Source organism: Panulirus ornatus, chromosome 5 (genome assembly GCF_036320965.1).
Source record: "Panulirus ornatus isolate Po-2019 chromosome 5, ASM3632096v1, whole genome shotgun sequence".
Classification (NCBI taxonomy): Eukaryota; Metazoa; Arthropoda; class Malacostraca; order Decapoda; family Palinuridae; genus Panulirus; species Panulirus ornatus.
Genome location: NC_092228.1, coordinates 18892052 through 18903762, shown reverse-complemented (window position 1 = coordinate 18903762; position 11711 = coordinate 18892052). Strand labels below are relative to the sequence as shown.

The window sequence follows — 11711 nt, the reverse complement described above, 5'->3', positions numbered from 1 at the left end:
TATGGCATTTTTTGTAGATACTTAGCCAGGCCCATTTTATATTTTTTCAGAGATATATATAATCTTTCAATATATAGAGTAAAATCTCTTTTAAACAGTTTTGGGCCTCTGAATATTTACAGTCTTCTCATTTTAAAGTCATGGCTTCCCTTGATTTCACTGATAATATTTTACAGTTTTCACGTTTGCCATGCCAGCAAGAAACTCTTTGAATGCAAATTGGGTACTATACCTTCCAGAATTTTCCTTGGAAAGTATAGTGGTGTAGTCTGATATGTCTATTACTCTTTAATCTGTTCATGGTGGTGGTGATGGTGGTAGTAGTGGGTAGTGATGTTAGTGGTAGCAGTGATGGTGGTTTTGGTACTGGAGATGTCAGCGACAATGTGATGTGTGATGCATTAACATTACTTTGGTCAAAATTAATAAATGAACATGGATGTTTTTTCCAATTTGAACATCGACCATGACTGCTCGGTAAGTTATATTTTACTGTATTTTTTTTAGCTAACCCTGCACACACTACTTTTTCATTTATAATTCATATACTTCACTAACATAATGGAAAATAAGTCATATAAACCTACCAAAAACATTTTTGAATACTTTTAAGACATACAGAGGCTGTTCAAGGGGAAGTGGAATGAAAATCCATTGGACCCATGCTGTAATAGACTCAGAGACATTTTCCTGATATGTTAACTCCAGGAACACACCTGTAGCTTATGAATAAGATGTAATCACTCATCTGGGAAGCTCGCATGCACATAGATAAAGTCCTATTGTAGTATTGGGTTTCATTTGTATTAGAAAAATTACATTCTACATGTGTAAAAATTGTGATATTCCTGCATCTTTAGCAGTGTTTTGTGATGTACCATTTACAAAGACACTACTGAAAATACATACTAAATAGTGTAAATAAGTAAATATATATAAATGACATAAATGGCAGAACATACATAACCAGAAAGTGGAAAATTTTAACATAATTGTGCGGAGGCATCTGTATATACAGTAACTGCAACCAACAGTCTGTAGGATTCACCACATTCATGGTTGAATCAGGTAGCAAACATACAACATTGCAATGCGACAGTATTTAAAATGCACAAGACATCATTAACAAGAATCACAGATGAACATACATTTTTTTGTACCACCATTAATATTATTTAAAATTAAAGTGCATGTGCTGACCATGAATTTTTATGGGGACTGAACCAGTGAGCATGATGTTTCCGCATATGTACTTTCCATATTAAATGTTTTTTAGTTATAAGTCATTAATTCTGTATACTTTATATCGCTTGATAATTCAGTAGTGATGATAATTACTTGTAGTTGAGTTTTCCGTTTATCTCGTAAAGGAAATTTATATGGACTCCAAAACTATTTTTACTGTCACAAAAGAAGTGGGATAATTGAATATCTATCAAAGAGGTAAGGAGAATTTTTGATATAGAGGAGCCATATACTTTTTGATCAGAATGTGAAAAAATATCCTAGAGCATGGTTCACTCCAGTCATACAAGGTCTACTGTTGACCACGTTTTCAAGGTGCAAGTTTGGTAGCTTATGTGCAGCACATTTGCTTTTCAGTATGTTGTTTCATTTATATACTTCAACAAGATTGACTTCAGGATATTTCACTTATTTTTTCCAGTTCCTTTTTTTGTCAAATTCTCATAGATTCAAAGTTCAATTTATCATTCTATCATTTATCATGCATTCTTATGTGGTGGTTCTCTTTAAATCTAGAAGAATGATGAGAAAACTCTTCAAAGTTCAAGAACGGAAACAGACAAGCTGGAAGGTCTAGTGATGAAAGCTTAACCAACTTGTTTCGCCCAAGAAGCTGTCGTAGAGTTACTCGACAAAGAGACTTGAGGCTCAATGGCAATCCTGTGAAAATAATGCAAAATGCTTACACATGTATATAGATACAAAAGAAAATCTAATATGTTGTTACATAAGTTCTTTCATGTCATAATCTGAATGACTAGTATAAGAGGCTGCAGTCCACTGCAGGAGCTTTAAAATATGAAGTAATGAAATCAAAGGGAAGTACAGATACAACAGTAAGTGATAAAAAAATTCAGGGAGTAATAAAGTGGTACTGTATGGGCATGAAAAAAAGTTAGAACTATATATATTGTCATCTACTGCAAATGCTAATCCTTACACTATTTTTGGTTTGTCATTGGTGATTCCTTTTCTCATGCATACATATTTTCATGGGTTACCAGTCCTGATTGACTCTAAGGTTGCTGTTCTTATTTCATCTTGTTTTAATCAAAAATTGTGTTGTGCATCATATACTTCATTCCCTTAAGAGTATTCTGAATTAAGTGTGTATTTAAAGACAGAAGAAAGCAAGAAATCTTGTGAAGGACAAGATGTAAGAGTAAACATACAGGAGAGTTGCAATGAAAGATGTTGAAGAAATGTCACAAAAGTATCGTTATATTGAAAAAGAGTTTCTCTTTCACAACCCCAGTTGATAATGGCAGATATTTTGTTGGATACTTGATCACCATTTCCCACATCATTGAGGTAGCACTAGGAACAGATGAAGAAAGGCTGCACTCACTCTCGTGCATTCTCTAGCTATCATGAATAATGCACCAAAATCACAGCTCCCTATCCAAATCCTGGCCCCACAGAACTTTCCATGGTTTACTCTGAATGCTTCACATGTCCTGGTTCAGTCCATTGATGGCATGTCAACCCCATTATACCACATCATTTCACTTCACCCTATTCCATGCATGTCTTTCACCTTCCTGGATGTTGAAGTCCCAATTGCTCACAATCTTCTTCACTCCATCCTTCCATCTCCAGTTTGGTCTCCCGGTTCTCCTTGTTCCCTCCACTTCTGATACATAAATCCTCTTTGTCAACCTTTCCTCTTTTATTTTCTCCATATGTCCATATCATTTCAGCACACCCTCCTCAGCTCTCTCAACCACACATTACAGGTACACCACCGATTTTCTGGCACTCTTGATCCCAAAGCCTTGCTGGATTAACCATTTTGCCAGACCAACCGTGGTCACGTAATAATGATTCATCAACACACCTCAAACCCACTAATTATAGATCTCCCATGTGTCTAAAGTATACCATGGACTGCTAAAAATCTAAATTAAACAAATATTACATTTTTGAGCACCCTAAGATGTCAAGTCCGTCCTTAGATTGTTTGAATCCTGTGGGGTCTTCTTCATCTTCTGTTGTTAGTGTTCTCCTAGGTGTGCATCGCCAGAATAATGCAGATTCGTCTGTATTGTACACCTGCTCAGGACTGAGGCGCTTGTCAGCTACGAGTTTTGCAAATTTGTCCACATACTCAGCAGCTCCTTCATGGTTTGTAGACCGCTTTTCTCCGCACACTTCATTCATGAAAATTCCATGACGCTTCCTGCATCTTTGAAGCAGTCCTTCACTATAGTCACGCTCATGTTTTAATTTAATTTCTTTTTGGAACAATTTAGCCTGGTCCATTATCATGCTCCCTGACAAGTCCACTCCATCACTCCTTCGCTATCGAAACCATTCTATCATCACTCATTCGTGCTCAGTACTCTTACCATCTTTCATAGTTTCTCTACTCGTCATTTGCTTCTTGGAATTGCTGTCTCCATAAAATTTCAATATTTTCTCCCTTTGCTTCTTTATATCGTAAACAGTTGATGAACTAATACTGTATATGAAACACAGCTTACATCCTGAACACCACCGTCCATTTTTTTCAACAGTTCTACTTTATCTTGGATCGATATGGACTGTTGTTTACATCTGACACCACGAATGACACTCTCATGTGTCTTAGAAGCCATAGCTAGGGTTACATTTAAGCAAAATAAGCTAAGAATCTCACGGAATTGCACAATCACCACCAACAAGTGCAGCGTAAATAATGTAAATAAGCTTGCCCAACACACAACGCCATCTGTGGCCACCCAGTAAACTAGTCTGGTGGCTGTGGTAATTTCAAGTTCCCTCATAATTTTGTGCAGACTAAAGGAGGTGCCGAACCATCAGTTGCCAGAAAATCTGTGGTGTACCTGTATTTATTATTGCACATCTGTTTTACCCTTTCAATACTTACTCGATCACACAACTGCATGTCTACTGTGTTTATCTTAATAGCACTTAGATTGTTATCAACATAGATGAAAACTCCACCACCTACTTTGTACAAGCTATCTTTCGTAAATAGTTTATATCCAGGTATTGCTAACTTGATGATTAAGTGTTTATAATCAGAGCTTACCCATATTTCTGAGATTTCATTAATGTTTGATTTTTCAGTAACTGCATAGAATATAAGTTCAGTGCATTTCATAATGATCCTCTGGGCATTTGAGTTGATTTCTGGACTGAATTTGCTTTTTTTTACTGTCAGTATGCATGTTTGTATTATCACTGTTAATGTCTGCATGTGCAGCAATAGGAGAGAGATGGTTCTCCATCTGTTTTGGGTTCACCTCCTTACTCTGACCCTTCCCACACTGAACCATACCAGCCTTGTTCCTAAAAGTTACCTGAGAGTTGACGTATAGCTGTGCTAACCCACTACTTATACTGCCCGAGATGTCCCCAACTGACCTTACTTGACCTTTCTTTGTTAATTCCTCTGCCTGTAATCAATAATTTGCTTTCTGATCATTTTTCATTGTTTTCAAGTCACACTTGTTAATGGGACTGGACTGCAGTTTAGTGCAGTTTCCTGATGCCCTTTCTTAAATACAGGCACAACATTTGCCATCTTTCATATCTTTGGAACTGCGCCCTCCACTAAAGACTTGTTGAACAATATTTCTAGTGGAGTAGCAATTGCCTTTATATATAGCCTGATTATGTCATTTGTGTTGATTAATATACATTTCAAGACACTGTCTTCCTTCCATCATTGTGATGCTGGTGTATTATTGTCCAACACAGCAGAATCACTTTTTAACTTTATGACATTTCTCATTGAACCAGAACAATATCTTTCTCCATTTTGTTCCTCCTTCTCCTCTGTTGGGCACCAGAGTTACCTATGTTCTCACCTCTTCAATCCCGATTCCACAGGACCTTTAGTAGCAATGGTTCTTACTCTTATCATGGAACTCCCTTTCCCAATCAAAGAACTTGATGAATTCCCAGTAGTTGCCATGACCATACTTCCTCTTTAGTTTTTGTGCCCACGCTGATCCCCTTCCTGTATCCTCCCCACCACAATATATTCAGAAACAAGCCTTGCATCATCACCTTTTCAATAGGAGCATCATAATTCTTATCCTGTATTTCCATGCTGCAATATGAAAAGACAGGGTCAGGTCGAGATAGTGTATCTTCTTAGATCATGTTTGTAAGAGACATGATGGTGTAGGATGTTTTCCTGTATACTTTCAAGGAATACATCTTTCCATAACCTAGCGTCTCCACTTGCTTAAGGTTACACCACAAGTGAAGAGTCACCTTTGGTGATGCTTATCTTTGGCAGTACCACATTGTCAAAGAACTTGTCAAGGAAGTTTACATTTTCATGCACTTGGAAGTTATGCAGCCTTGAATTGCAGGAGCTTTAGAATGGTCTTAGATAATTACAAATTTCCTTCTCAAAGCTAGATTTCACTTGACAAGATGATTTATCAAGATGCTTTTTTGGGTTACTTCAACAGTTTCAAAGATTTGTAGTAGTGCATCCAAGCTGAAACATAGGCATAGTACATATTTATTCATGAAAACCTATGCTTTTCAATCAGCCTTCAAAAATCTAGTATTCCCCATCCTGGGGGTCCATTAAGTAGTGCCCAGAGAAAAACACTGATTATCTCAATCACACCTTCAGTGTCAGAGTCCTTAACACATTTTTCTCATAATAAACTTAATGATGTTCATTTCTAGACCTATCAAAACAAAACTAACAATTACAAATTAATATTCATTTGTTAGTGGATTAGCCACTTTATCTTTCTCCTGCATGTGGAACAAGCCATCTTATACTAAGCATTTACCAATTAGTTCTGGAAGTATTGGAAATTTTGTTGTCTCCAATTAATAAAAATCAACTACAACTGTATTTTACTCCAACTCGTCATGTTGGACTGTTTTCAGTGTTGGATCACAACAAGAAAAAGGCGACAAAGGTGTCATGCACAAATAGTCAGGTTAGCTAGAGTATACATGTTTAGAAAAGCCACATTTGAGTAGTATGTTTTATTAATATTTTCTTAAAATCACAGCAACAGAAAATGAGTATCAGTTCAACTGCCTATTTTGCTGATACACCAAAATTCATCAATGAAACAAGCTGTGTAAGTACAGAAAACAAGCTATTTCATTCTTTGTTTACTATTCTTTCTTTCCTGTTACCATAATGATGTACTGTACTTCCAAGTACTTTTCAAAGGCATGCACCAAACCAGTTATTAGTAATTGTGTATTTTACCTGATAAAATCATTAATGAATTCTTTGCTGGGGAGCTGTCTAGAAATTCCTGTAAGCATGTGGCTCCTGCTGAGTTCTGCTGGTGCAAGTTGCCCCCACACTCATGATACAGCTCCACAAATTCTGGGTGCTCCCTAAAGAAAATGAACTATGATAATATACAAAAGAAATGTGAAGTGGTACAACTATTGCTTACATGCTCTACAGATATGGTAGTAGTGTGGCCATGATGAATTCTTTGACAAGGAACTCTGGGATTTTGGAATTACCTACCTACATCCTGCATTAGTTTGTACAAGATTTTCCCAAAAAGGTTAGTTAGCACATCTTGCTTAATGATTAATGCTGTTTCTCTCCACAACCATACACTAAAAATATGTCAATAGAAGATTCATCAGTAAGTAACCTCAGTCATACATTTAGCTTTCTTTTGAATGTTTGTGTAGTTGTTGCACCTTTGTTCTGTTTCTGCTAATACTGTATTACAGTGAATAATCTTCCAACCTTTCTTGCTGGAGTTATTTTTTCTTTCTTTTTGGTGTATTCCTAGATTTAGTGCATTGTTCTTCATGCTCTCAATTAGCTGCCAAGCATGGATTATCACCTATCCATTCTTTATAAGCTGTAAGAGTCCAATTCATTCAATCACTTACAATAGTTAATGTGCTCTAGAAAGAATGGGTTGGGAATGTCTTATGGATAAAATGAGAGGGCAAGAGCTAAGGAAGAGGTAGCACTACCGATGAAGCAGGAGTTGCAGGAATGTGTGAAAGAGTGCAAAGAAGTGAATTCCAGACTGATGTGTGTAAATATAAAAGTAGATAACAAGAGATGAGTGATTATAAGTGCTTATGCTCCCAGCCATGAGAAAAAAAAGATGATGAGAGGCAAGTGGTGTGGTAACAGGTGGGTGAGTGTGGCAGCAGTGTTGACATAAGAGACTGAGGATTAGTGGTAGGTGATTTAAATGTGAAAGTGAGTGATGCGTCAGCTGAGGGTACAAAAGGGGGGCATAGCGTATTCAGTGATATGAATGAAAATGATAAACAGCTTGTGGAGTTTAAAAATGGACATACACAAGTATACATGGTTTAGTAGAAGATGATAAGTGGGCATTATTGGATTACGTGCAAACTGATAGGCATGCAAAAGAGAGACACTTGGATATGAATGTGATGAGAAAGGCAGCTTGTGAGATGTCTTATCATTACCTGGTAGAGGTGAAGGTGAAGATTTATGGAGGTTTTCAGCTAGCAGGAAACAATCTTAGTGAGAAGAGGGTGGTGAAAGTAAGTGAACTTGGAAAAGATATTTGTGAGAAGAAATACTAGGAGAGATTGAGTATAGAATGGCAAAAGGTGAGAGTAAACAAAGTTTGGGGAATGGGAGGTATTTAGGGAAGCAATTTGGCATGCGCAAGAGAAGTGTGTCGTATGCAAAGAAAGGGTGGTGAGAGATGGGATGATAAAGTATAGTTGCTAATGAAAGAGAAGAGATTTGTATAGGCGTACTTACAGGGAATGAGTGCAAGTGATTGGTAGATGTACAAGATAAAGCAGCAAGGAAGTCAAGAAGATTTAGGGGCTGAAAAGAAGGGCTAATAAGAGTTGAAGTGAGCAAGTATCACCAAACTTCAGGGATAATAATATGTTTTGGAAGGAAGATAATAGTATGAGAAATACGAGAGAACAAATCAGAACATGGGTGAATGGGGCAAATGAGGAAGTGGTAACAGGCAGTGATGAGGTGAAGAGGAGATTGAGAGTATTTTGAGGGATGTGTCTAATGACAGAATGGCAGATGTAGGGTGTTTGGGTCAGGGAGGTAAGTGAAGTGAGCGAGTTATGATAAAAGGTTTGGTGAAGCAAGAAGAGGTGGTGAATACCTTGCATAAGATGAAATGTGGAAACGTGACTCAAGTGGATGCTATTGCAGTTGAATTTCATAAGAAAGGGGATGACTGTATAGTTGATTGGTATGTGAGGATTTTCAGTGTATATATAGATCATGGAGAAGTGCCTGTAGATTGGCGGAATTTTTTTTTTTTTTTTTTTTTTTTTTTGCTTTGTCGCTGTCTCCCGCGTTGGCGAGGTAGCGCAAGGAAACAGACGAAAGAAATGGCCCAACCCACCCCCATACACATGTATATACATACGTCCACACACGCAAATATACATACCTACACAGCTTTCCATGGTTTACCCCAGACGCTTCACATGCCCTGATTCAATCCACTGACAGCACGTCAACCCCGGTATACCACATCGATCCAATTCACTCTATTCCTTGCCCTCCTTTCACCCTCCTACATGTTCAAGCCCCGATCACACAAAATCTTTTTCACTCCATCTTTCCACCTCCAATTTGGTCTCCCACTTCTCCTCGTTCCCTCCACCTCTGACACATATATCCTCTTGGTCAATCTTTCCTCACTCATTCTCTCCATGTGCCCAAACCATTTCAAAACACCCTCTTCTGCTCTCTCAACCACGCTCTTTTTATTTCCACACATCTCTCTTACCCTTACGTTACTTACTCGATCAAACCACCTCACACCACACATTGTCCTCAAACATCTCATTTCCAGCACATCCATCCTCCTGCGCACAACTCTATCCATAGCCCACGCCTCGCAACCATACAACATTGTTGGAACCACTATTCCTTCAAACATACCCATTTTTGCTTTCCGAGATAATGTTCTCGACTTCCACACATTCTTCAAGGCTCCCAGGATTTTCGCCCCCTCCCCCACCCTATGATCCACTTCCGCTTCCATGGTTCCATCCGCTGCCAGATCCACTCCCAGATATCTAAAACACTTTACTTCCTCCAGTTTTTCTCCATTAAAACTTACCTTCCAATTGACTTGACCCTCAACCCTACTGTACCTAATAACCTTGCTCTTATTCACATTTACTCTTATCTTTCTTCTTTCACACACTTTACCAAACTCAGTCACCAGCTTCTGCAGTTTCTCACACAAATCAGCCACCAGCGCTGTATCATCACCAAACAACAACTGACTCACTTCCCAAGCTCTCTCATCCACAACAGACTTCATACTTGCCCCTCTTTCCAAAACTCTTGCATTCACCTCCCTAACAACCCCATCCATAAACAAATTAAACAACCATGGAAACATCACACACCCCTACTGCAAACCTACATTCACTGAGAACCAATCGCTTTCCTCTCTTCCTAATGTGGCGGAATTTATATATATATATATATATATATATATATATATATATATATATATATATTATCCCTGGGGATAGGGGATTAAGAGTATTTCCCACGTATTCCCTGCGTGTCGTAGAAGGCGACTAAAAGGGGAGGGAGCGGGGGGCTGGAAATCCTCCCCTCTTGTTTTTTTTTTAATTTTCCAAAAGAAGGAACAGAGAATTGGGCCAGGTGAGGGTATTCCCTCAAAGGCCCAGTCCTCTGTTCTTAACGCTACCTTGCTAATGCGGGAAATGGCGAATAGTTTGAAAGAAAAAAGATATATATATATATATATATATATATATATATATTGCCATTATATAAAGGCAAAAGGCATGAAAGTGAGTATTGGAATTAGAGAGGTGTTAGTTTGCTGAGTGTACCTTGTTATATGTATGATTGTGTGGTAGTTTAGAGGATGGTGGCATGCACAGAACATCAAATTAGGGAGGAACAATGTGATTTCAAATGTGGTAGAGGATGTATGGATCAGGTGTTTGCTCTGATAATGTGTGTGAGAAATCCTCAAGAGAAACATAAGGATCTTTATGTGGCATTTATGGAACTTAAGAAAGCATACATGTAATAGGGTTGATGGAGCTAATTTGTGGAGGGTATATGTAGGGTGTGGGAGGAAAGCAATTAAAAGCAGTGAGGAGCTTTTATCAAGAGATTAAGCCATGTGTGAAAGTTGGAAAAGAGGAGGGTGAGTGGTTCCAGGTGAAGTTGGGTTTGCAGTAGGGGGTGTGTGATATCACCATGGCTTTTTGATTTGTTAATGGATGGAGTGATGAAGGAAGTAAAGGCAAGGAACTTGGAGAGAGGGGCAGTTATGCACTTTGTAGTGGGTGAGGGGGCTTGGGAAATGAGTCAGCTATTTACTCATGATACAGCAAAGGTGGTAGATTTGAATGAGAAATTACAAAACTTAGTTTCTGAGTCTGTGAGGGTGTGTGAAAGGAGAACATTGAGAGTTAATGTGAATAAAAGCAAGGTTATTAGGTTAGCAGTGTGTAGAAACAGGTTAGTTGGGATGTGAGTTGGAGTGGAGAAAACTGGGAGTGGACAAGACAGCAAATGTAACCATGGAAGCAGAGGTGAGTCACAGATAGGGTTGGTGAAGGGGCAAAGGTTCTGGGAACTTCGAGAAATAAGTGGAAAAAGAGTTCACCGTAAGGGAGGGCAAAAGTGGTTATGTTTGAAGGTATATTGTGTCAACAATGTTGTATAAATGCAAGGCACAGGCTGTAAATGAAAATGTATGGAAGAGGGTGAATGTATTGGAAATCAGATATGTGAGGATGATATGAAGAAGAAGGTTGATTAAGTAATGATAGGGTAAGACAGAAATTGGTAATAGGAAGAGTATTGTTGAGAGCTGAAGAAGGTATGCTGAAAGGTTTGAAAATATGCAGAATGAATGAGGAGTGGCTGACAAATAGGTTGTATGTGCAGAATTGGAGGGGACAAGGAGAGACAAAAATTGGAAATGGAAGGATAGAGTGGAAAAGACAGAGTACATGGAGCCTGAGCATGCAGGAGGATGAAATGCAAACACAGAATAGAGAGAATTGGAGTGCTGTGGTATACAGGGAGCAATGTGCTGGTTGAAATGATGATGAGAGTTTCATAGACCTCGCAATAAATCAAGTCTAAAACCTAGATTCATATAGGAAAAACTATTTTTGGATATATCTTCTCTGTTCACCCACATTCTGTTTCAAGAGAGCATCTACCAGTCCTTTGCTTACCTCTGGACAGTTAGTGTAGACATATGGAGGCTTTTTAGCACTTTCCAATGCTCCTCAGATAAGAAATCATGTTTGCATTTGAAAAAGTCTGCAGACTTGACAGTTCAGGATGATGCTTGTAATTTATGCACTGCCTCGCCTTTTTTTCCCAGAATATGCCTTTCTCTGCTCCCAAAAACTGTCATTCTTCATCTGTGGTTTACACTTCCCTCAACTATTTCTGGTGATGTCACATCTAAAAGGGAATGCACCAGAGAAGGGCTTCATTTTATGGAGACTAAATGCAA

At 38.3% G+C, this 11711-nt stretch overlaps 1 protein-coding gene across 5 annotated transcripts in view; it reads right to left on the bottom strand.

Annotated features, from left to right (window-relative positions):
• Positions 1-654: 654 nt before the first annotated feature.
• Positions 655-11711, bottom strand: part of LOC139748616 (ankyrin repeat and SOCS box protein 12-like) — a 36456-nt gene continuing 25399 nt past the window's right edge. For all 5 annotated transcript variants that reach the window (XM_071661764.1, XM_071661765.1, XM_071661763.1 and 2 more), the window contains 2 exons: positions 6446-6579; positions 655-1905 (listed from right to left, as the gene is read on the bottom strand). In XM_071661764.1, the coding sequence (XP_071517865.1) occupies positions 1718-1905; positions 6446-6579 (322 nt within the window). In that variant the 3' untranslated portion in view covers positions 655-1717. The remainder of the gene's footprint in view (positions 1906-6445; positions 6580-11711) is intronic.